The 27,844-nt window shown below is 35.4% G+C and overlaps 1 protein-coding gene across 2 annotated transcripts in view; it reads right to left on the bottom strand.

Moving 5' to 3' along the window:
* Nucleotides 1-277: 277 nt before the first annotated feature.
* LOC101900916 (triple functional domain protein) overlaps nucleotides 278-27,844 on the bottom strand; it is a 46,267-nt gene continuing 18,700 nt past the window's right edge. Inside the window, exons 3-6 of one of the 2 annotated variants that reach the window (XM_059128452.1) lie at nucleotides 1,218-1,304; nucleotides 1,048-1,152; nucleotides 850-984; nucleotides 278-788 (exon numbers count right to left, since the gene is read on the bottom strand). In XM_059128452.1, the coding sequence (XP_058984435.1) occupies nucleotides 303-788; nucleotides 850-984; nucleotides 1,048-1,152; nucleotides 1,218-1,304 (813 nt within the window). In that variant the 3' untranslated portion in view covers nucleotides 278-302. The remainder of the gene's footprint in view (nucleotides 789-849; nucleotides 985-1,047; nucleotides 1,153-1,217; nucleotides 1,305-27,844) is intronic. The other variant, XM_059128451.1, reaches the window with a different exon arrangement.

The following is a 27,844-nucleotide window of genomic DNA, read 5'->3' as shown; positions in this document are numbered from 1 at the left end:
TGGTTACTTAACAAGGTAATGTTTCAAACCCCTACTACACATGACTTTTATGTTCAGTTCTACTTTCAAAATCTCTTGAGAATTTCCTGATATTATTGAAAAAAAAAATGAATTTTGTCTAATCGATTTTCCTACAAATTTGCAAAGTTAGGTTTTTTAAACAATAACTCATTTTTTGTCTTGTTGTTGTTGTTTTTTTATTCTTACACAATAAGTATTTAATTTCAAAATAATTTAATATAAATTTAAAACACATTTTAAAAGCGTTAACAATAATAAAATTTAAATAAAAAAAACTAAAATTAATACAAATAATGCCAAATTAACCAAATGGCAAAAACGGCGCCCAACACCAAATCCATGGGCAATGAGAATTTCCCCCTCTGTGACTCTTCGATGCGGGCATTTTCGAAGATTTTGCGGGCACAGCGCAACCACTGTGTCACCGATATCGCTTCCGGTGCTGAGAATTCATATTCCTCTTTAATGGAATTATCACGGGAACTTTTACCACTACCACTGCCGGCCGATGAGAGGCTATGATTGCTGGAGCCAGCTCCATGTGTTGATTTCATTAGAAGTGATACACTTTTCGAAGAATTCAATTTCAATTCTATGCTACCCCACGAATAGTGATTGCGATAGGCCAGACGGCGTTTGCGTATTTCAACACAAACCAAGTACTGATCGAACAGAAAGACTTTGGCTTTGAACTTTTTGCGGGAACGACAGCTGTAGGCCTCGAATTCGGTGGAACGGCGAAAGGCACCAAAGTGGTCGATGGTGAACTGTAGGGAAAATAATTCATATTATATATTTTATTATATTGTATACAGCCATTATCCTTACCTCTGTTGGCAATTCCTCAATGCTTAGCACTTCTTCAGATTGATTAACCACCTCGAGTAGTCGGCGCAAGCGTGTCTCCAATTTACACACCGATACCAATACGGGCTTACAGTTTATACCACTTTTATAGAATTCCTATGGGACAACAAAAAATTAATTAAGGCCTATTGATATAATTGGAAATATTTTACAACTCACCGAAATAAATTGTGACAGTAAGAGTGGGTATCTAGTCAGTCTTTGTATGGGTTGTACCAGAAAACTATCAATGCCCAGACGATCGTTGATTTCATTTTGATAGTTCTAAAGAAGAAAAATATTAAATTTTTTGTTAAATAAAAATATTTTCTTGTGAATTTTTTATTTACCTGAAACCACTCGCGATTATCCTTGCGTAACTGCATTGATGTCTGTTTATGCATCGTAAACGTAACGTAGCAATAAAATTGATTTTTCTGTAAGAGAGAAATGAGAAAAATTAAAACCAGACTACTCAAAACCTCGAACATTAAATATTCTATTGTAATTCTTAAAATTCACAAGCTTATAGAAAATAGGTATCCTATTTTCTGCATGCGGCCAATTAAAGGTCCTACTTTGAAAATGAAAATTTTCCAAAGACCACTGTTTCAGGCGTCTATAAAAACACTAAAAGTATATTTTTTAGGGATATACAAAGACGCTCTCAGAGGCATCGATAAAGACTTTTCCAAGGGCGTCTAACAAGTCATTAGAGGGAGTCTATAAAGACCCAATTAACAACGTCTATAAAGACCCGTCTATAAAGATCCCCTAAAGGCGTCAATAGAGATCCCTTCAAGGCGTCTATAAAGACCCCTTCAAGGCGTCTATAAAGACCCCTTCAAGGCGTCTATAAAGACCCCTTCAAGGCGTCTATAAAGACCCCTTCAAGGCGTCTATAAAGACCCCTTCAAGGCGTCTATAAAGACCCCTTCAAGGCGTCTATAAAGACCCCTTCAAGGCGTCTATAAAGACCCCTTCAAGGCGTCTATAAAGACCCCTTCAAGGCGTCTATAAAGACCCCTTCAAGGCGTCTATAAAGACCCCTTCAAGGCGTCTATAAAGACCCCTTCAAGGCGTCTATAAAGACCCCTTCAAGGCGTCTATAAAGACCCCTTCAAGGCGTCTATAAAGACCCCTTCAAGGCGTCTATAAAGACCCCTTCAAGGCGTCTATAAAGACCCCTTCAAGGCGTCTATAAAGACCCCTTCAAGGCGTCTATAAAGACCCCTTCAAGGCGTCTATAAAGACCCCTTCAAGGCGTCTATAAAGACCCCTTCAAGGCGTCTATAAAGACCCCTTCAAGGCATCTATAAAGACCCCTTCAAGACGTCTATAAAGACCCTTTCATTTCGTCTATAAAGGCCCCTTCAAGGCGTCTATAAAGACCATCTAGGTCTATAACTCTCGTTTCAACTCGTCAAAAAAATCCTTTAACATGCCATTAAGGCTCCTTTTGTAGAGGTCTACATAGACCTTTTGGAAGATATTTAAAATGACCCGATTGATGGCTTCCGAAACCAACATTTTAAAGCCACTGAAATACTCATTTAATAGCCTCTCAAATACACTTTAAATGATTTCGCAAACACCTACTTACATACCTCTGAAATACTCCTTAAAAGGACATTCAAATACTTATTTGAGATTCTCTGACATTTCCATTTAAAAAGATTCTGATATACCCTTTTAGAACCCTCTGAAAATACCCCTTTAAAAGACCTCTGAAAATATCCCCCTAAAGACTTGCGAAATACCAATGCATAAAGAGAGAAAGGATGATCTGACTTTACACCAACCTTGCAAATTTTAATAATTCCATCAATGCTACGTCAGGTGGAAAATGGACAATATCGGTCCACCAAGTAGCTAACCCTCAAAGGTTAGAATTTTGCTAATTATAACACTTACAAACTGTGAAATAAGAGTCCGATTGTCTTCAAATTACACATATTAAAATATGTTTATTAACCCAATGTCTGGTGTGAAGATGGAATATATCGGACCACACCATTAAGTACCTCCCTTACAAAAGGATCAACATTTGTAATATCAATGAAACTTATAAAACGCGAAATTAATATCCGAGGCCATTCAGACTTGGTACATCTCAGTATTTCCAGAAACACAAGATCTCTATAAGATGTCAGAGATCGAATCATTCCTTCTGATACCTCCCCCAAAAGCGGGTCAAAGTTTTGAATAGCCAAAACGATTATAAAATCCGAAATAAGCATCCGGTTCTCTTCTTATTTTACATATCCCCTTATTTCTACTAACACAAGATCTGCTGTGAAGATGAGATATATCGGTCCACTCATTCCGTTACCTCCGAAATTCAAAATTATGAATATCCATGAAACTCATAAAAAGCGAAATTAACATCCGATTCCATTCCAGACTTGGTACATCTCAATATTTCCATTACCACAAGATCTTCTATAAAGATGGTAGAGATCGAACCATTTCTTTTAGTAGCTCCCTCACACACACAGGATTCAAGATTTTGAAAAACAAAATGGTCAAAAAAAGCGAAATAAGCAAATTTCGCACATACAAACATTTTTGCTAGCACAAGATCTGTTGTGAAGATGATATATATCTGCGAATCCCTTGTAGTACCTCACCCACAAAGGGTCACAATTTCCAATACTTTTGTCGGTCATAACTTGCGAAACAAGTCAGCGATCCTCTTTCAAGTTGTTATATCTAAATATTTTTCTCAACCACAAACCTGACATCAATGTATATTCCATCAAATATAACCTTTCCTTACTACACCCTAATGTATATCCCACCTTTAAAATTTGCCTTGAACGAATATTTTTACAAAATTTCAAATACCTTTTTGTGCCAAATTTTAAATTCCATAAACGTACATTGTTTATTTCAAAACACGCATAGATGTCAGTTGAATTGTCTTGTCTTGTACCTTTGGCTGTCACAAAACAGGTCAGATCATAAATTTGATTAAACTTGGTCAAGCTAAAAAAAAATTGAACACATTTGATATGCTTTATTTTATTGAAACTTCAGACAATAAAAATCATTAAAAATTCCAATCACGCTTAGAAAAGAAGACGAGTTTTGCTATTCCGAAAAAACCGGAAAATTTGCAACATTGACTTTAATTTTAAAATTGTAGATAAATTTAAAAAAAATTTAATTTGTGGATGGGGTTAATACATGGATGTATGTACTAATGGATGAATTGCATTAAAAAAAAATTTCCCACACGAAATGAAAAATGAGTTTCAGGTACAAAAAAAACAAGGTCAGCAGTGATGACCTCTTCGTGTACCCTATAGCATTTGAACAAAGATATACATAGACTTATAATGAAATGACTTTACTGAGTCAAAAGAAAGGACTTACAAGAAAATCGAACTTCCAATTAATTCAATTTTATGCGAAATAATAAATTCCATATTCATCTTAGGTTTCTGGTTAAAAGAGATATTTAGATATAGGAAGTTGTAAAGTTGTTATGACAAATAAAAGTATTGAAAATTGTTACCCTTTGTGGGTGAAGGTGCAAGAAGGGGTTCGCAGATATGTATCATTTTCACAACAGATCTTGTGTTAGCAAAAATGTTTGTATGTGTGAAATTCGAAGGGAGTTGAATGCTTATTTCGCTTTCTTTAAGCGTTTTATTTTTTAAAAGCTTGAACCCTATGTGTGACAGGTAGCAAAAGAAATGGTATGGTCTCTACCATCTTTATAACAGATCTTGTGTTGATAGAAATATTGAGATGTACCAAGTCTTGAATGGAATCCCTTTTGTGGGCTTCATGGATATTCAAAATTTTGAGTCTTAGTGGAGGAGGTTCCAGAAGGAGTGGACCGATATATCCAATTTTCAGAAGAGATCTTTTGTTACTGGAAATAATGGGATGTGTAAAATAGAAAAGGAACCGGAAGTTTATTTCGGATTTTTAAACGTTTTGGTTATTCAAAAACTTGACCCTTTGTGGGGGAGGTACCAGAAGGTATGGGCCGATATCTTCCATTTTTATAACATAACTTGTGTTGGTAGACATTTTGAGATGTTCCAAGTCTGAATGGAATCGGGTGTTTATTTCGTGTTTTATGAGCTTCATGGATATTCAAAATTTTTACCCTTCGTGGGGGAGGTACCAGAAAAAGTGGATTGATATATCACATCAGATCTTATGTTAGTAGAAATAATGGGATGTGTGAAATATAAAGAGAATAGGATGCTTATTTCGGATTTTATGATCGTTCTGGATTTCAAAGCTTTCACTCTTTGTGGGGGAGCTATCAGAAAAATAGGTTCGATCTTTACAGTCTTTGTAACAGATCTTTTGTTGATGGAAATATTGAGGTGTACCAAATCTGAATGAAATTGGATGTTTGTCTCGCATTTTATGAGCTTTAGGGATATTCAAAATATTGAACCTTTGTGGGGGAGGTACCAGAAAGAATAGACCGACATATTCCATGTTCACATCAGACCTTGGGTTAATAAACATATTGTGATGTTTGTAATATGAAGACAATCGGGCTCTTACATATATTTTATAAGATTTATAATTATTCAGAGGAACCCCATTGTGGGGGAGGTACTTAATGGAGTGGACCGATATTGCCCATTTTCGCACCATCTCCGAACTCTATCTAAGTTTGACAATAATATTATGATGTACCAAGTTTGGACCAAATAGAATACTCCCTTTGAGAGTTATCGTGCTCCCAGCCAGCCAGACATACAGGCTGGCGGACGGACCTAGATTGACTCCAAATGTCCTGAAACGAAAGAGACCTAGTGTCTAACACCGTTATTTCGATGAAACACGTTTTGGCCATATCAAATGATATATACCCACTCTGTCCATATGGCTAAGGGTATAACAAGCAAAGAGAAGTACATTCGGCCGAAATTTGAATACCCTCCACCATTTGGGACGAATTTGGAAATTTTCAAAAAAAAAAAATCGTTAAATATTCAGTTAAAATCTTAAAAATACCAAATATAGCTGTTATATTGGGGTCTATACAAAGTGGACGTGGACCTGCATAGACAACTTTTGTCATAAGCCATTACAATATTCAAATAAGAAACTTAAAAAAAATCCAGTGAATAATGTAGCTAAAATCATCTAAATACGGAATATAGGGTGGTACCTTTTGATCGGGGCTATATGAAGTCGGGCTGCAGTACCTATTAGGAACTTTAAATACGAAATTTCAAACAATTTCGATGAATATTGTACCTAAAATCGTCAAAATACCGAATATGGGGAAGTACTGATATATGGGGCCTATACGAAGAACTGGACCTGCATAGATAATTTTCTGTCATAAACTGCAGTTGCCATTACGATCTCTAAATACGAAATTTGAAACAACTCCGGTAAACAATTTCGCTAAAATCATCAAAATCATCACCGAATATTGGGAGGTACCGATATATGGAGGCTATACGAAGACTTGGGCCTGCATACGCAATTTCCTGTCATAGGCTGTAGTACCCATTATAAATTCTAAACACGAAATTTGAAACAACCCGGTGAATACCAAAAATCGAAGGGTACCGTTGTATGTGAGCTATACGATATCGTAGACCAATATATCCTATCTTCGAACTTGATATGTCTGCAGACAAAATACTGATCTGTGCAACATTTTAGCTTCCTATCTTCATTCATCTTGACTCTAGCGGAATTACAACAGACGAACGGACGGACAGGGCTAAGTCGTCTTATAATTTTATGCTGATCAAGAATATATGTACTTTGTTATGTATAAAATTATTATTTCGAAGAGTTACAAACGGAATGACGAACTTAATATACTCTCCAAACTATATGTGGTGGAGGGTATATTAATCATAATTCTAATAAAATTCGAAATTACTTCCAAATTTCTTATAAAATCAAAAAAAAAAAAAATCCAAAATTACACATTTGATATTCCAAACAAAAAATTCATAGCTACCCTCACATTTGATGTAGGGTATTTAAATCACTTGCCAGGTACATAAACACTGAATGTGATACGTGATTACGCATTAATCGAGTTAATTAAAAAACAACAATAAAATATTGTTAAAAAGCTCGAGCACACACAAACACACGCACACACATAAATCAAATAGCAAACAATTGAAAAGCAACAATTTGCTGCATGATCTATACACCGGGCTAGGTGCGATGAACAATGCCCCACAATTGTTCGCCCAGAGACTTTCCCAGCCAAAAATTTCCCATTAATCGGCAAAAGTCACATTTAAAGTTACATCATTGTTGGCCCTCGGTTTAATAAAAACGTTACATTTTTTATAAAAAAATAAATTTTGCCAATGCACGACAGCATGAAATGTGTTTGAGTGAATTTTTTTTGCCATAAATTTGCCCTCAACTACCTGCTGATGTTTTGGAATGTCAATTACCCAGCGTAGCAAAAAAAATAGAAAACAACAAAATATTTGGAATAATTACGTAGGAGTTGTTAATGATCAATTTGCCTCATTTTTTTGAGAGTACCTCCAAAATTGCATTTGAATTTGACAGAATTTAATACCGGCAAAACAACGTATTGTCATCAAGTACTCAAGTTTATGTTACACTGTACAACAAAATTAATTAGTTTCAGTAATTACAGGAAAAATCTAGCAAATTATAAGAATAGAGCTAAAAAAGGTAGACACGTATATTGACGTTTCGAAAGTCTACAAGGCAAAGTAATCAACAAATGAGGGGACAAGTTCCCCCCTCTTTAAATTTTTTTTTAAAGTTTGAAGTTCAAGTTCCAGGGAAACCGTGATTTTTAGGTATATAGTGTCTTAGGCAATATAAGAGATTACAATATGAGGATTATTTTGGTCAAAAAAATTAACCCTCAAGCAAGTCACCAAGTGCGTCTTTCTGGTTGTTTTTCAAAATATAATTAAAAGACCCCTTTAAACGGGGTAGTATCCTGTCAAAATATTCTACAAAATTACACTGTGCAACACAAAAAATAAGGGAAAATCCAAAAGATTATGAAAGTAGAGTTAATAAGAGAAGACAAGTGTATTAACTTTAGGAAAGGTACATATCAAACTAACCTTAAAAGAGGGGACAAGTTCCCCCTTTTCCATACTTTTTGAACATTTTCAAATAAATATTCACTGGAATCCATGAATTTTTGATGTATAGTGTCTTTGGCTATACTACGGATAACTATACAGGGGTTATTTTGGTCGAATATTTATACCCCCAAGCGAGTCACCAAAGGGGTCTTTAAGGTCCATTTTTTATATATATATATATATATATATATATATATATATATATATATATATATATATATATATATATATATATATATATATATATATATATATATATATATATATATATATATATATATATATATATATATATATATATATATATATGTATATATGCTTTGCAAGGTACTCGCCGATATTCGGTATTTTGATAATATTAGCCACATTTTCACCGGAGTTGATCAATAGAAAGTCTATGAAAGAAAATTTTCTATGCTGGTCCATGCCATGGTATAGGCGCCATATATTGGTACCTCCCGATATTCGGTATTTTGACAATTTTAGGTACAATATTCACCGGAATTTCTTGAAGTTTCGTATTTGAATATTGTAATGGCTTATAACAATAGTTGCCTACTCAGGTCCACGTCTGCGAAATAATAGAATTTTTAACGGATTTTATTTTTTTGAAATTTTCTAAATTCGTTTCAAATGGTGGTTCGGTCCGGCTGAACTTACCGCTTTTTATACCATACACCACAAGGTGGTCAGGGTATTATGTCTTTGTGCATTTGTTTGCAACAGGCAAAAGGAAACGAGATAGACCCATAGTTCCTTTTGATGATATGCATTGAATCACATTCTGAGTCTTAGAGATTTATGCATGTCCGTCCGTACGTCTGTCCATCCGTCTGTCTGTCCGTCCGTCAGTCCATGTATTTTTGTAAACAAAGTACAGTTCACATTTATTGCCCTATCCAGATGAAATTTTGTACAAATAATTTGTTTGGCCCAAGGACGAACCCTATTGAAATTGGAAATAATCGGTCAAAATTTAGATATAGCTCCCATATATATCTTCGTCCGATTTGCCTTTTATTGTGCACCAAACGTGTAATATCAGCCCGAATAGTATGGAATTTTGCACATACAACCAAATTAGGACTAAAAATAAGTATGCCAAATTTGATCGAAATCGGTTCAGATATAGCTATAGCTCCCATATATAATGTTCATCCGATTTGTTATTTTTCTCCTCCGCAGCCGTAATATGCATTCTGTAACAACAATATTTGGGGAAATATATCAATAAATTATTGTGCACCAAACGTCTAATATTTGTCCAAATTGGATGGAATTTGGCACTTACGACCGAATTGAGTCTAGAAGCTAGTATGTCAAATTTAGTGGAGATCGGTTCAGATATAGCCATAGCTCCCATATATACTGTTCATCCGATTTGTTATATTTGTTACCCACTGCCGTAATAAGCACTCTAACAACGACATTCAGGGAAATATACCAAATACAGCTCAGAAACATCTTTGGCAAATTTTATCGAGATCGGTTTCGATTTGGCAATACAAGTTCGAATTTAAAAGATCCAAATGCTACGGCATATTTAGTCGTTTGAACCTTAAATTATAACTATTATCATAGCTTGTATGAATGAGTTCTCCCATAAAAACTTTTAATTGTTATGTGGAGCTCTACTAAATTAGCAAAGTGGTGTAGGGTATCATAAAGTCGGCCCGTCCGACTTTAAGACTATCTTTACTGGTTTACTTGTTAATTTTTTTGAATTAAGATTCCTTGGGGGATTATCTTGGTTGAACACTTTAACATTTTTCAGCCAAAATAATCTTTATATATTTTATATTTTAATCAGTAATATTGCCGAAGACACTATATACCAAATATGAAAGTATTACAAGGAATCTTTATACGAAAATTTCCCAAAATTTTGAGGATGGGGAACTTGTCCCCTCCATTTAGGTTACCTTGCGATATAAACTTTCAAAGCACTAATACGCTTGTATTCTATTATTAGCTTTACTTTAAGAAGCTGCTAAGTTTTTCATGTAATAATTTGTTTCTTTAACACTTATCAAATTTCATGCATCAACCTCAAAATTCTTCACTGGGTTAATCATTTCCTTTATCAGATATTCATTATTCGTGCAACAGGCAACAATGAATTTTTATTCCATTCTCCTTTTTTTCTGTTTTTTTGTTGCATAATGCATCATTATATATTGCCGAAGTAGCTTAATACAGTTATACTATTGTCATATTGTCATTATTTGAATAATCAAATACATTCCAGCTCGTAGCAATAACTGTTGTTGTTTTTTTTTTTTTTTTTGTCATTATTACAATGTATTTACATACATACATACCTATGTGTGTGTATTTACAAATATAATTTACAACATTCCATTAGCAATGCAAGCATTGCAGGGTCGAGTGAAAAGAACAAAAACGTGAGGATATTTTACGGTAATAGATAACTTTTTAATGCTACTAAAGCAAATTTTGAAAACCCTAAAATTTTAAGGACATAGTGTCTTCAGTAATATTGCTATAACAATATAAAACTTATTTTGGTGAAGAATTTTAACCCTCGTAATTATTTGTCATAAAATTCTACTATAGGTCTTAGAACACATCAAATCTCTTATTTTTACCAAAACGCCAGGAAATTGCAAATTTTTGAAAACACATTTTGGGATTAGCATCGTACTTTATATGAGTCTATGCTAAATTCTCCAACAAAACACCATTTTAGAAGGATGACGTCAAAGCCCAAAAGGTTACTTATTAAATTCCACTATAAGTCACCAAACAAAACAAGTCTCTATTTCTATTATATACGACGAAAAAAAAACTGTTTTAATTTTCCAAAAAAAAAAAAAAAAAAAAATTCAAATATTCTCCACCATTCTATGGAGAGTATATTAACTTTGTCATTTATAACATTTATAATAGACCCTACCAAGTATATATTCTGTATCAGCGTAAAATTCTAAGACGATCTAGCGTTGTCCGTCCGTCTGCCTGTCTGTTGTTATCACGCCATCTTTCGAACGAATTGAGATAGAAGGCTAAAGTGCATGCATAGTTTACCAGTATGCAGGTTAATTTTAAAGTGGACCATGTCGGTCCACGTTTTCGTATAGCATCCATATAACGGTACCTCCAAATATTCGATATTTTCATGAGTTTGGCGACAGTATTTACCGGCATTATTTCAAATTTCTAATTTAAAGTTCGTAATGGGTATTACAGCCTATGACAAAAATGTTTGTATGCTGGTCCACGTCTTCGTATAGCCCCCATATAACGGTAGCTCCCGATATTCGGAATTTTTATGATTTCAGCAACATTATTCACCGGAATCGTTTCAAATTTCGTATTGAGAGATCTTAATGGTTACTAAAACCTATGGAAAAAATGCGTATACAGGTCCACGTCTTCGTATAGCCCGTATATATAAGGGTACCTCTCGATATTCTATATTTTCATGATTTTAGCGACATTGTTTACAGGAATTATTTCAAATTTCGTGTTTAAAGTTCGTAATTCGTACACAGCCTATGACAAAAAGATTCGTATGTAGGTTTACGTTTTCGTATATCTCCCAATATTCGGTATTTTGATGATTTTAGCTACATTATTTATCGAAATTGTTTCAAACTTGCTATTTAAAGATCGTAACGTACAATCTATGACAGAAAGTTGTCAAGTTTTGGTATAGCCCCCATATAATGGTACCTCCTGATATTCTGTATTTTGATGATTTTAGCTACATTATTCACCTATCTTCTTTAAGTTTCCCATTTGAATATTGTAATGGCTTATGATAAATATTGTCTATGCAAGTGCACGTCGTCGTATAGACCCTAATATAACCGCTACATTCGGTATTTTTAAGATTTTAACAGAATTTAAAACTTTTTGTTTTTGTTCTTTTTTTCTTTTTGTTTTTGAAAATTGCCAAGTTCGTTTCAAATGGTGGAAAGTATTCAAAGTTTGGCCCGGCCAACTTACAGCTTTTTTACTTGCTTAGTGCTCAAAATGTACAATGGTCTAATCTCGGTACATCATAATATTAATAATATTATCAAACTTAGATCGAATTCGGAGATGGGCAATATCGGTCCATTGTCTTCAAAATACACACATGCCACTATTTTTATTAACTCAAGGTCTGGTCTGAAGATGAAATATATCGGTTTGCTCCACAAGTACCTTCCCCACAAAGGGTCAAAATTTTGAATAACCAAAACAATCCTTAAATTCGAAATGAGCATCCGCTTATCTTCATATATCACACATCCCATCATTTCTACTAACACAAGATCTGCTATGAAGATGGGATAGATCGGTTCATTTTCTCTGGTACCTCTACCACAAAGCGTCAAAATTATGAATATTCATTAAACTCATAAAACGCGAAATTAACGTCAGATTCCATTCAGACTTGACACATCTCAATATTTCTATCAACACAAGATCTGTCCAAGATCCATTATTTCCACTAACTCAAGATCTACTGTGAAGATGGGTTATACCGGTTTATTTTCTCTGGTAGCAATCATACAAAGGTTCAACATTTTGAATACCCATAAAGCTCATAAAACGCGAAATTATCATTCGATTTCATCTCAATATTTCCATCAGCACAAGATATTTTATGAAATGGTAGAGATCGGATTATTCCATCTGGTACATCCCCCACACAGGGTCAAAATTTTGAATAACCAAAAATATTATAAAATCCGAAATAAGCATTCGGTCCTTTTCATATTTCACACATCGAATTATATCCAAGAAACAATCAACATTTTGAATAATTTAAACTATTATAAAATACGAAATAATTATCCAATATCCTTAAAATTTCGTAAATCCCAATATTTCTACTAGCAAAAGGACTGGTGCGAAAATGGTGGATATTGATTCACTCCTTCTGGTACCTCCCTTACAAAAGAGGTCAACATTTTGAATAACCATGCAACTCATAAAACCCGAAATGAGAATCCGACTTTTTGCAAACGTGGCATATCCCAAAAAAATCTATCAACACAAGGCCAGGTGGGAAGATGGAAAATATCGAACCACTCCTTCTAGTACCTCACACACAAAGGGTCAAAATTTCAAAAAATTTTAAATATTATAAATTGTGAAAATTTTTTCTTACATCTCAATATTTCTACCAACATAAGATCTAGTATGAAGAACGGACAGAACAGAGCACTAATTCTGGTACCTTCCCTACAACGGGTCTAAATTTTGAAAATCCAAAAAGCTCATAAAACGCGAAATAAGCATCATTTTCTTTTCTAGCCTAGCTATTTTCAATAACTATAATGAAGTTTTTAAATATTTATCTCAACCAGAGATCTGATGTGACCTCCTTCTGGATCCTTATTCACAATAGGTTAAAATTTTGGAAAAAATTGGAAATAACTGTTAGGTTTTCATTAAATATTTATACCCTACAACACTATGTGTTGGGGGTATTATAAGTTTGATTGGGCCAGAATTTATGTAACACCTCGAAATATAGGTTTCCCACATAGGAAAGTATATATGGATCTTCCTAGCTCGCCGAGCTGAGTCGATCTAGCTATGTATGTCCGTCCGCCCGTCTGTCCATGTTAATTTGTAATCACTCTACAGTCGCAATTATGGCCCGATCTTCACGAAATTTAGTATGAAGGTGGGGTTAAGGTCAGAATAGAACCCTATTTCTTTTGGAGATGATCGAATAATATATAGGGGACGAAATGGACCAAAAACTGAAAAAATCCTGATTTTGCAGTTGCTCTACAGGTCGCAATAATGGACCAATCGGCGTGGAAATTTAGCATGGGGCTAGAGCTTAAGGCTGGACAGAAGCCTTCCAATTTTGATGGTCATCGGTCAATATTTAGTGGGTGAAATAGACTATAACATTTGTGTTAAATAAAATAAAAATTTTGCATTAAACCGCGAATATTTTTATTCCCGGCGAAATCACAAAAAGACGAACAGGTCAATTCCGACCGTTAGGTAGATATCGATAGTAAATATGTCGGTTATATATAGCGAAATATATACAATGTGTGTGTGAAAAGGAAGGGGATGTTATCTAGAATGCTTATATCTCAAGAATGGCTGGACCGATTTTGACAAATTTTGTCAATTCAGAATGCCCTCTTGACATAAAAGTATAAAATCTAAAAAAATCGCAGAAAAATATGCCAATAATGACGTTAATATAGATTTTGTAGTATTTTGTGACATATTTTTTTTTTTCATATTTTTTATCGCATGCGATTTTTTCAATTTGACTTATGGTTTGAGGTGTACATTTTGTAATAATTTTTCACCTTACAACACAGGTTTGGGTTATATACAGATTGCAATTATTATCCGATCCTCACGAAAATTTTCACAACGGTAGGGTAAGGCTCAGAAGGGATAGACCTATTGGTGTTAAAGATGTCCGCAATATATTTGGAGGTTGAAATGGACCAACAACTAAAAATGTTCCTGATTTTGCAGCCGTTATAAAGGTCACAAATTGAAACCAAAGGACACAAAATCTTGCATGAAGTTCGAGATTAGGACAGCGAGTAGAATGGACCACTACTTTTGTTTAAAAAAATACCAGCATTACTTACAGGCGATATCCGAAATACACAAAAAGCGAACTTCTGGCTTTTTTATGCTGATTTCGTTATTGGGCAAATATCCCTGGTCAAGTCAGTCCTCCGTGACATAATTTCAAAAGAGAAATCTTCCAAAATCGATCTGAACATATTGTAGTGTTGTAGGGTATCACATGGTCGGCCCCGCACGACTATAGCCTTTGCTTACTTGTTTTTTATTTGTATTATACGAAGTGGAATACATCGGTCCGCTATATCTGGCACATTTCAACATTTTCCAAAAATTATAACATGTCACATAGATAGTGAAGGAAGTAGTGGTTATAGTCAATGTTGGCCCAGACCTTCGGTATCATCCGGGGTAACATTTAAATAATCATAACGTAAGTGAATATTTATTTTGATAAAGGATATTGGCTGAGGGTATACATCTGTCGGAAAACCCGACTGATCCTTTTAAACTGGTTTTATTTGAAGTTTGGTGTCTTTTTCCTAATTAATCTACTGCGACACCCAACATTTTCTCTGGCCAGCACAAAATTAGAATCTCGACTTCCACCACAAATACTTTCTGTCGCCTCATGATTACTATTTCGGTATTAAAATCTGTTTTTTAAAAGCGTTTAATAATTTCTTAATATAAACTTATATTTTCTAAACCCGCTAAAAATACTCGGTAGTGTAGGGTATAATATGGTCGACCCCGCCCGACTACTGTCCAATCCTTACTATTTTTATTTAAATTTATGGCCTTAACTCTTGCGACCCTTGCCAAGATCACATGGATAAATCAATATCCATTCCATTTCCAGGCAACAATATTTCATTGAAATTGGAATTCAAATAAAAATGCAAGATTAATAATTTCTAAGTAAACAAAAATGTATTCCGGTTTGTTGATATTCTAAACAAATCAGCCACAACGACAACAACAGCGCCACACTAGCATGTTAGCAAGAACCGATCATTAAACAAATTACTGCTGATAAAATACAATCTCGTTTATTTCGCTGGCTTTGAATGTTTTCAAAAAAGGTTAGAATGGTTTACCAGCAATGGAACGAAAAAAATACACACAAATGACGTCAGATTTGGGAACGACGAAATATGGTACAAAAAAAACGGACGGCGCTAATTGAAATGACAAACTGAGAGTGATGTAGTATTGTTTGTTGTTGTTGAACAGCAGACAACAACAACGACAATACTATCGGTAATAAAAAAAAAATAATATTAAGATATGTCCCCCCAACCACAGCCCAGCACGGCACACCATGTCAGACACCAGAACCATGTTATTAGGTTAGTAATGGAACGTAATAATAATTTTATTTCGCCCATAACAAGTTAAAAGGCATTAGGTCCATATTTATGCTAAAAGCAAAATAAAACAGAGAATGTGGCGTTAAAAAGAAACCAAAAAATCAAAATTCTTCCTAATCGCATTTATGTTAAGTGGTGTCAATGAAAACAACAAATCGATTAGAAGGGGTGGTCTGTTATAGTTTTATATTTTATCAATGCAATTTTGAAAAAAATCAAAATGGTTTTACAATTTTTTTAATTGCATTGAAAAAATATAAGATCATAAAAAATACAAAAATCATAAAATTTAAATGTAAAACCATTTTGGAGATTTTTTTCAAAATTGCATTGATAAAAATATAAAATCATTGCTTTTTGAATTCCAACCCAATTTGAAGAATATTTTTTTTAAAACTGCATTAATAATCAAGTAAGGAAAGCTCAAAAGTCGGACAGGGTCCACCCTGATACCCTACACCATCATGCGTATTTAGTAGAAACAAAAACAAAAACGAAACAAAAATTTTATATTTGAAATTTATTTCAAGTAGATCATACCAACTATGACCCTTATTTGAATGTGTATCATGGCTTTAGAGTAGTCACAATTTGGGAATGATATCCAACTCTGAATCGATTTTCAACAAATTTGACGGAGGCTTTACTATCTTTAGTACCAAATAACATTGCTGTATAGTGCATGCTATGACTTCGATAGAAATCATATTAAAAAATATTTATAGGAGCAGTCGATATACCGGACCGATAAAATTCGGTTGCATATGAAAAAATCTAACCAATTTGGGATAATATTACATATATGGTGGACAATAACCGTAAATTCGGATGATACCGAAGATACATATAAATCTGAACCTATCTCGATAAGATTTGGCAGAGGTATTTACGAGCTATATCTGATTTCCGGTATCAAATACCCTTGATGTAAAGTGCATATTACGCATATGGAGGACTTTAAACCCCAAATCGAAAAATACATACAGGGCGAGATAATAAACTGCAACAAAGTCAAACACCATAATTTTTACATTTTTATACCCTCCACCATATTATGGAGGGTATATTAATTTTGTCATTCCGTTTGTAACTCCTCGAAATACTCATGTCAGACCCAACAAAGTATATATATTCTTGATAAGCGTAAAATTCTAAGACGATTTAGCCATGTCCGTCTGGCTGTATGTGTGTCTGTCTGTCTGTCCGTCTGTCTGTCTGTCTGTCTGTTGTAATCACGCTATCTTTCGAACAAATTGAGATAGAAGGCTAAAATTTTGCACACGTGTATATTTTGCCAGTAGGCAGGTTAAGTTCGTAAATGGGTCATGTAGGTCCAAGTTATCATATAGCCCCCATATAACGGTACCTCCCGATATTCGGTATTTTGATGATCTTAGCGACATTATTCAACGGAATTGTTGCAGTAGGCAGGTTAAGTTCGTAAATGGGCCATGTAGGTCCAAGTTATCATATAGCCCCCATATAACGGTACATCCCGATATTCGGTATTTTGATGATCTTAGCGACATTATTCAACGGAATTGTTGCAAATTTGGCATTTGAAGTTCGTAATGGATACTACATCCTAAGTCATGAGCCATGTAGGTCCACGTCTTCATATAGCCCCCATATAACGGTACCCCCCGATATTCGGTATTTTGATGATTTTAGCGACATTATTTAACGGCATCGATCCAAATTTGGCATTTCAAGTTCGTAATAGCTACTGCAGCATAATACAGAAAATGGGCCATGTAAGTCCACGTCTTCGTATAGCCCCCATCTACCGTACCCCCCGATATTCGGTATTTTGATGATTTTAGCGACATTATTTATCGGGCTTGTTTCAAATTTCGCATGTGAAGTTCGTAATGGATACTTCAGCCCATGCCAGATAATTGTCTGTGCAGGTCCACGTCATCGTATAGCCTTCATATAACGGTATTTTAGCTACATTATAAACAGATTTTTCTTCAAGTTTCGCATTTAAATATTGTTATAACTTATGACAAATGTTGCTTATGCAGGTCTACGTCGTCGTATAGGCATTCAGTATTTTTAAGATTTCAACAGAGTTTTTAACGGATTTTATTATTTTTTTTTTTTTTTTGGAAATTGCCAAATTTGTACCAAATGGTGGAGGGTGGAGGCCTTTTTATTTGCTTTTTTTATACCCTCCACCATACTATGGAGGGTATATTAATTTTGTCATTCCGTTTGTAACTCCTCGAAATACTCATGTCAGACCCACCAAAGTATATATATTCTTGATAAGCGTAAAATTCTAAGACGATTTAGCCATGTCCGTCTGGCTGTATGTGTGTCTGTCTGTCTGTCTGTCTGTTGTAATCACGCTATCTTTCGAACAAATTGAGATAGAAGGCTAAAGTTTTGCACACATGTATATTTTGCCAGTAGGCAGGTTAAGTTCGTAAATGGGCCATGTAGGTCCAAGTTATCATATAGCCCCCATATAACGGTACATCCCGATATTCGGTATTTTGATGATCTTAGCGACATTATTCAACGGAATTGTTGCAAATTTGGCATTTGAAGTTCGTAATGGATACTACATCCTAAGTCATGAGCCATGTAGGTCCACGTCTTCATATAGCCCCCATATAACGGTACCCCCCGATATTCGGTATTTTGATGATTTTAGCGACATTATTTAACGGCATCGATCCAAATTTGGCATTTCAAGTTCGTAATAGCTACTGCAGCACAATACAGAAAATGGACCATGTAAGTCCACGTCTTCGTATAGCCCCCATCTACCGTACCCCCCGATATTCGGTATTTTGATGATTTTAGCGACATTATTTATCGGGCTTGTTTCAAATTTCGCATGTGAAGTTCGTAATGGATACTTCAGCCCATGCCAGATAATTGTCTGTGCAGGTTCACGTTTTGGTATAGCCCCCATATAACGGTATTTTAGCTACATTATAAACAGATTTTTCTTCAAGTTTCGCATTTAAATATTGTTATAACTTATGACAAAAGTTGCTCATGCAGGTCTACGTCGTCGTATAGGCATTCAGTATTTTTAAGATTTCAACAGAGTTTTTAACGGATTTTATTTTTTTTTTTTTTTTGGAAATTGCCAAATTTGTACCAAATGGTGGAGGGTGGAGGCCTTTTTATTTGCTTTTTTTATACCCTCCACCATACTATGGAGGGTATATTAATTTTGTCATTCCGTTTGTAACTCCTCGAAATATTCATGTCAGACCCAACAAAGTATATATATTCTTGATCAGCGTAAAATTCTAAGACGATTTAGCCATGTCCGTCTGTGTGTCTGTCTGTCTGTCTGTCCGTCTGTCTGTCAGTCTGTCTGTCTGTTGTAATCACGCTATCTTTCGAACAAATTGAGATAGAAGGCTAAAATTTTGCACACATGTATTTTTTCCCAGTAGGCAGGTTAAGTTCGTAAATGGGCCATGTAGGTCCAAGTTATCATATAGCCCCCATATAACGGTACCTCCCGATATTCGGTATTTTGATGATTTTAGCGACATTATTCACCGGAACTATTTAAAATTTGGCATTTGAAGTTTGTAATGGATGCTACAGCCTAAAACAGAAAATTATCTGTGCAGGTCCACGTCTTCCTGTAGCCCCCATATAACGGTACCCCCCGATATTCGGTATTTTGATGATTTTAGCGACATTGTTTACCGGAATCGTTTCAAATTTGGTATTTGAAGTTCGTAATGGATACTTCATCCAAAGTCAAAGAATGAGCCATGTAGGTCCACGTCTTCATATAGCCCCCATATAACGGTACCCCCGATATTCGGTATTTTAATGATTTTAGCTGCATTATAAACAGATTTTTCTTCAAGTTTCGCATTTAAATATTGTAATAATTTATGACAAAAGTTGCCTATGCAGGCCCACGTCGTCGTATAAGCATTCGGTATTTTTAAGATTTTAACAGAATTTTTAACGGTTTTTTTTTTTTTTTTTTTTTTTTTTGGAAATTGCCAAATTTGTACCAAATGGTGGAGGGTATTAAAAGTTCGGCCCGGCCGAACTTACAGCTTTTTTACTTGTTTAATTTTATTGAATGAAAGAAAAAAATGTCGGAAATAGCATCAAATTTTAGAATAAGTTTAGATTTTTTCGAATTGGTCACCTTTGGCACGAATTATGGCCTTCGAAACGGCCAATGAAACCGTCACGCGCTGCCCAAATGTTGCTCTGCGGTATTTTGGCCCATTTCCCGGCGAAACGCTTGCTTGAAGTGATCGACACTTTGATATTTTTTAGTGCCAACCTTGCTTTCCAACATACTCCAGACACAATAGTCTAACGGATTGGTATCCGGAGATTTTGGTGGCCATTGTGCGCAGGAAATGAAGCGAGGAACCTCATTTTGTAACCATTCTGGGTGGCGAGTGCTGAGGGCGATAGTGCTGAGTCCTCTTGGAATGTCCAAGGTCTGCGGCCAAAAGTTTTGCGTGCCCAAGGCTTTAATACACCCTCCAGAATATTTTCGCGATAATATTCGGCATTTATTCTGATGCCACGGTCGATTAATACGAGCGGAAAGCGACCATCGGCTGTTATGGCGGCCCACACCATCACCATGGCCGGCACTTGAGTTCTGGTGGCCCAATAAAGGTGCACATTTTCAGCTGACCTCTTTGGCAAGTATCATGACACGATCATTTTGTTTGTTTACAAACTGCTGGACAACGAATGTTTTCTCATCGGAGGAAAACAAATTCGGTAGTTCACCACTTTCGGCTAAGCGAAGCAACTCTTGAGCTCTTTTGAGTTTATTTTCTTTCTGTTGCGGTGTAAGTTCTTGCACTTTTTGGAATTTCAATGGCAAAATATTGAAAAAATGAGCTTATCCCGAGCTCATTTTTCAATATTTGCCGAATGGAATAATGCGATATGTTCACCAGTAACAGCTCATTATATTGTTGACAAGCGTACGCAAGCATTTTGGTAGGAGGTAGGGAGCTATATCTAAATTTGAACCGATTCCACCAATTTCAATCGAGTTCATCCTTGGGCCAAACCAATAGTGTTTGAAACATTTCATCGCAAACGCATAATAAATGCAACCTGCATTTTGTTCACAAAAATACATGGACAGACGGACGGACTGACTGACTGACATGCATAAATCGACTCAGAATGTAATTCTATGAAAATTCTCAAAAGTATATATGGATCTATCTCGCTCCCTTTACCATGTTACAAACAAATGCACAAAGGCATAATACCCTTAGCACTATCTGGTGTAGGGTATAAAATAAAAATCATAAAATTTAATGTTTTTTTTTTTTTTTTTTTTGTTTTTGTTTTTCAATTACATCGATAAAATCATAACATACCACCACATCATCGGGTTTTGAATTTCAACCCAAATTTTTGAAAAATGCATTGATAAAAAATTATAAGAAAAATCGATTATCGTAGTAAAACTTTTTTGGCTATTTCAAGTTCTTGAACCGATCAATTGTGTCATAAATTTTTATTTCATTATTTGTGTTCTAGACTTTGTCACTCAGAGTCTTAATTTTTTTTTTTTTTTTGAATAATTATCACGTTCACGAATATTCGAATAGTGCCAAACCATCTATCCATTCAGCCATGTGTAGAATAAACAAATTAAATTCTACTCGAATAACAGAGTCATGCTTTTTTTATTATAAATGTCATATTTTTATTTATAACGACAATGCCCTCAAATTGAGGTCAATTAAGAGAGCGGGTGGAATTGAAATTATGATTTTGGGGGTTTGGAATGAAAGGAGATTGTGTTTTTTTGCAAAACTTTTTGAGAATGTCTCACAAGAAAGAATTGGAAGAATTGGCTATGATTCTCTACCCATGGGTACAGAGCACAGTGAGACAAAATGCAGATCAAGCGTGTAGAAAATAAAAGTCGATGTCGATTTTTAAATCCAGCCTGTCTAAAATTCGCATTCTAAAAATCGTATCCTTGAATGTAAGGTAGACGGACCGTATTCGTATAAGCTGATGTTTGGAGTTAATGGTGTTGTTATCATTCGCTACTTTTTGCGTGGCTCCACAAATTCCACATGATTGATTAGATGATTCGAATATGGCGCTATAAACCTTGTTGTCGATCATTGCTAAGATTGACACGTTTATGTACGGATAGTCCAATTTTGAATAAAGAATACATTCGAAATTAATTTGTATCAAGTGCATGAGTTTAAAATCATCGCTTACCTACTTTCAGCAGCCGGAAAGAGAATCCTTTCCACCAGAGGTAAGTTAGGTTAGTTTGAAAAGAGGGGCGAAAACGATCGCCACATGTCATGATGAATCCTGAAACTCAGTTGCCTTAACAAAAATTCCTTAACTGTTTTATGTTATTTACCGTGATTTGATATAGATCTGGTATGAAGTCGTTCCCTAAGAATTGGCATCTAATATTTGCAAACGCTGGGCATTGACAGAGAAAATGCTCCAAAGTTGCATCATCTGCCGCGCATGCTCTGCATATGGTGTTACCTGCCCAACATATCTTGCTCAGGTGACCCGTAAGGATGCCTGTTACCCCACTAATCTCTTTCTTGCCTAGTAACAGAAGGTTCTTCGTTTTTAGGCCATTGAGGTCGCGGGTTTTTGTGGTTTTTCCCTACGATTTAATTGTTCCATAGGGATATATGGGCGTTTCTTGTCATGTCCTTAACTCTAGACGTGACGTATTTACCGGTATTGGATTTTCCAAGTTTACTGCTGTTTTGGCGACAGTTACCTCAAATTCCCGCATGCCCTGGTACCCGTATACTGCGTACTGAGCCATGTTTTTCCAATACAGTATTTGAATTTACTGTTTTAGCTGTTTTAGCGATTTTAGTGTCCGTAAGACAGTTCAGACACTTTAGTCCAATGGTCCGCACCTCCGCTTGAAGGATCGTATTATGGTCAGGCAAGCGGAAAGAGATTACGGTGTATGGTTCCTAAATAAAAACTCCCAGTCCCGCTCTCCCCTCTAGCACTGAGTCAGCCGGTATTTATGATAGGAATCCGTCAATCCACGAATCGCTGATGGGAATTAATGTTTCACAAGAGGCATCAACAATTGTTTCAGCTATTGGATAATAACTGGTCTTTCGACTTTACAATATCCACGAAGTTGAGGCTTTCCTCAGTGTGTACGTTCCTGTCCGTCTTAATTAGTCACTGGCCTACTTTTGTGAGTTTAGTTTAGATTAAAATGCTCCTCAAATTGTCGTTTATTGCTGGTACTTGTGGCAGAAGCGACAACAGGTGCCAATGCCGAGGTCGTTTGAACGCAATCGATGCACATCAATGCTTTTAAAGGAAAGTTTCCAGGTGAGCAACCTGAAAAATATGTCTATCTGTTTCTATGATAAACAAAATGCAGTTCAATGCTCCTTATGTCGAGATAATGGCTTTTACCGTGATATAAGGCCAGTCTAAACGTACTTTAAGCCGACTTTGAATCGGATGTTTGTATATAATGACCAAGATAGCAATTTGACTCGACTTCGGTCAAAGAGTGACTTATAAAGGAGATGTCGAACTGAACGCAGACCCAGGACGGCACTTAGACTTAATATTAGTCTCTGTTTTTCAATGATAAATGTCCAGATCGGCTCATAAAGGAGATGTCGATCACTTTATCTATGCTTTGCTCACCTTTGAACTAAACGCAGGCCTAAGACGACTCGTAAATGCAATATCGGTCTCTCTTTAGGTGTGTTTAGGCCCACGACGGCTCGTAAACGAAACGGCGACCAACTTCTCTATATATTGTTCTTTTCCACCTATACTCTTGCCCAAGTCGGTTCGTAAACGAAATATCAGTCACTATTTTGGTATGTTCAGGAACACGACGGCTCATAAACAAAAAGTAGATCACTTTATCCATATATTGCTCACCTTCGAGCTAATCACAGGCCCGTGGATGAACCACCAGTCACTACTTTACTATGTTCAGGCCCACGACCCTTCATACACGAAACGTCGATCATATTATCTCTATATTGTTCACCTTCGAGCTTAACGCAGTGCCAGGGCGGCTCTTAGATGAAATATCAGTCACTATTTTAGTATTCTTAGGTCAATTGTTCATTTTAATTATTTTTTGATTCGGCAGCGATTTGGATTTTTCAAAATTTTCGTTCAAAAGTAAACGACGGCTCGTGAATTCGGTACAGATTTAGGTTTTTCCCTTGAGATCACACTGAAAGTTCTTCGCGCTTATTTTCTTATGACGCTTATACTTCTCGCCAGAATACTTTCACGCTATCCTCGCCCGATTGGCCGCTAGCTGATCCTGAGTTAGGGTTACTTTATGTCCAAGGTAACCATTAATAGATGGTTTTCAGTCGTTTCCCAGACATCGACTGGCTGCTGCTGCCTGTCGACAATACCATCTTCTCCGGTTATGGGAACTACTTTACTCTTCGGATTTAAGTAACTATTTTAGGCAAAATTATAGAATATATATTTAAACTAATGAGCTTGTATGAGAACTTCAGGAACTTTTATGCCATTCCATTAGCCAAACCATACTTCTCTTTAGGGGTGCGTCATAGTGAGACCAGCCTGGTGGTCAAATCCAAATCTCTTCTCATATTTATTTTTCAAGTGATTACATCAAGCTTTCCTTTGCCTTTTATATCCTAAAAATCCATTAATAAATGGGTGTCAGTCGCTTTCTAGGCATCTTCTTCGGTAATGGGACTTTGTTTGGGAAATTTGATGTCAATTATATGAGAACTTTAGGAACTTCTACGGCATTTTATTAACCAAATTCACTCTAGGATTCGACTGTGCCATATTGAGACCTGCCTGTGGTCCAATTTTAGTCTCCACTCATACATATTTCCCAAATGATTACTTCATAGTTAAATTTTCAATATTTTGAGAATGGTATTTTTATTGTTCGCAAAGAACAGAATACTTGCCTTCAACATTGACATCATTCAAAAAAAAAAACAAATTCCAGGAAATTAATTTTTTAAAATTGTATATGTTTAAATTGGTTCAATGGAAATAAAATGTTGGTAGATGTTAAAGTCATTCGACTTTGGTGGTGTAGACAGATATGCTTTCAGAAAAAAAAGAAACTAAACCAAATTGAGGATCATATTTTTGTGCATACTTCATGCACAGTGGAACAAAATATTTAAATAATTGAATTTTTCTAAAAACATAAAATTGGACAGGTCTTTAAAAGATAGAATATGATTCCCTATAATTAAAACATAATTTTTTCGCTGTGCATTGTTCAGTTTTGTATCAATATGAGTAATTCTATGCCCCTTTGGTTCTCAAGTTACTTTTTTGCAATAAACTTTTACGACTCACCTTAAAAGCTATTGCGTTTCAGGTAAAATTCTTTTGAGGATATCGATAAGCTATTGTTCGCTGTGAATGTGTATTAGAGGAATGCGATTGAAAATGTTTGGAGTCGTATTACTCCCAATGTTAGCAAAGTAAACAAACGATACAAAAATGTTACCTGTGAATAACTTTGTAGAATAAAACGAGTAAAAATACCCTCCACCATTTGGCACGACTTGGGCAATTTTCAAAAAAAAAATCCGTTAAAACCTTAACAAGTAAGAAAGCAGTAAGTTCGTCAGGGCCGAACTTTGAATACCCTCCACCATTTAGAACGAATATGGAAATTTTCGAAAAAGATAACAATCGCCAAAAAATCTGCTAACATCTTAAAAATATACCCGTTTATATACAGACCTTATAGCCGTTATGTTAAGGTCTGTACGACGTGCACCTACATAGGCCTTGTTTGTCACAAGCCATTACCATAATCAAATTCGAAACTTGAAATAAACGGTGAATAATGTATCTAAAATCATCAAAATAACGTACATAGGGAGGTACCGTTATATCGGAGCTATACGAAGACCTGGACCTGCATAGACAAATTTCTGTCACAGGCTGTAGCTTCCATTACCAACTTCAAATACGACATCTCAAACAATTTCGGTGAGAATTGTACCTAAAATCGTCAAAATACCGAATATATGGAGGTATTGATATATGGGGCCTATACGAAGACCTGGACCTGCATAGACAATTTTCTGTCACAGACTGTACAGTTTCCATTACGAACTCTAAATACAGTATTTGAAAGTACTACTGTGAATAATGACGCTAAAATCATCAAAATACCGAATATCGGGAGGTACCATTGTATGGGTGATATACGAAGGAGTGGACCTGCACAGACAATTTTCTGTCATAGGCTGTAGTATCTATAACGAACTTCAAATATCAAATTTTAAATAATTCCGGTGAATAATGTCGCTAGAATTATCAAATTACCGAATATTGGGAGGTACCCGTTATATGGGGGCTATACGAAAGCGTCAACCTGCAGGGATAATTTTCTATGATAGGCTGCAGTCTCCTTTACGAACATCAAATACAAAATTTGAAACAATTCCAATGAGTAATATCGCAAAATCATCAAAATACCGAATATCGGGAGGTACCGTTATATGGGGGCTATACGAAGACGTGGACCTGCATAGACAATTTTCTTTCAGAGGCTGTAGTATTCATTACGAACTTCAAAGACCAAATTTGAAACAATTCCGGTGAATAATGTCGCTAAAATAAAATCATCGAAATACCGAATATCGGTGGGTACCGTTTTATGGAAGCTATACCAAAACATGGACCTACTTCCCAACACAACCATTTTTAATTCCAAAAATCCTGCAGACAATATATACATTCGAGTAAAATTTTATCAACCTACTTCATTTCGTTCGGAAGTTAGAGTGATTTTCACAAACGGACAGAGGGACGGACATCGTTAAATCGATATATAATTTTATTCTGATCAAGAATATATATACTTTGTGGGGTCTAAAATGTATATTTCGAGGTGATACAAACGGAATGGCAAACTTAATATACCCTCCATACTATGGTGGATGGTATACAAATATATATCGTAGCCGAGTTCAACCAAATGGAAACTTACGTCCCGAAATTCATTCCATTTGGGCTGATGTTAGTCATTATTTGCACTATAAACCTAAAGTCGAATTAAGGATATATATGGGGGCTATGTTCATATCTGAAGCGATCTTGATTCAATTTGGCAGAAGTATTTTTGGGCTGTATTTGACATCTGGTACCAAATATCATTGTTGTCAAACGCATATTACGTATGTGGGGGACTTAAACACCAATAAAACATGTATATGGGAGCTATAGCTATATCTGAACCGATTTTCACCAAATTTTATGTACTTGCTTCCAGACTGAATTTGGTCGGATGTACCAAAATTCAAGTCATTTGGACTTATATTGGATATTTGGTGCACAATTAACCCGAAAATCGATCGAAGATATATATATATATGGGAGCTATGTCCAAATCTGAATCGATCTTGACAAAATTTTAAACAAAATTTTCTGAGCTGTAGCTGATATTTGGTACCAAATATCATTGTTGTCAAATGCATATTACGAATGTAAGGGACTTAAGCACCATATCGGATGAAACATATATATGGGAGCTATAGCTATATCTGAACCGATTTTCTCCATATTTGATGTACTTACTTCTAGAACGAATTTGGTCATATGTGCCAAAATTCAGGCCATTTTGACTTATATTGGATATTTGGTGCACAATTAACCTCAAATCGGATGAGGTTAATTGAATCGGATGAACAATATATACGGGAGCTATGGCTATATCTGAACCGATCTTCTTCCAAATTTGGCATTCTACCTTCTAGACTCAATTCGGTCGAATGTGCCAAATTCCATCCCATTTGGACAAATATTAGACGTTTGGTGCACAATAAAAGGTAAATCGGACGAAGTTATATATGGGAGCTATATCCAAATCTGAACCGATCTCGATAAAATTTAGCAAAGGTATTTCTGAGCTACATTTGATATATTTCTCCAAATATTGTTGTTACAGAGTGCATATTACGGCTGCGGAGGACAAAA

The sequence above is a fragment of the Musca domestica genome, unplaced genomic scaffold (genome assembly GCF_030504385.1).
Source record: "Musca domestica strain aabys unplaced genomic scaffold, Musca_domestica.polishedcontigs.V.1.1 50, whole genome shotgun sequence".
Lineage (NCBI taxonomy): Eukaryota > Metazoa > Arthropoda > Insecta > Diptera > Muscidae > Musca > Musca domestica.
This window is presented reverse-complemented; position numbering and strand designations above follow the sequence as displayed.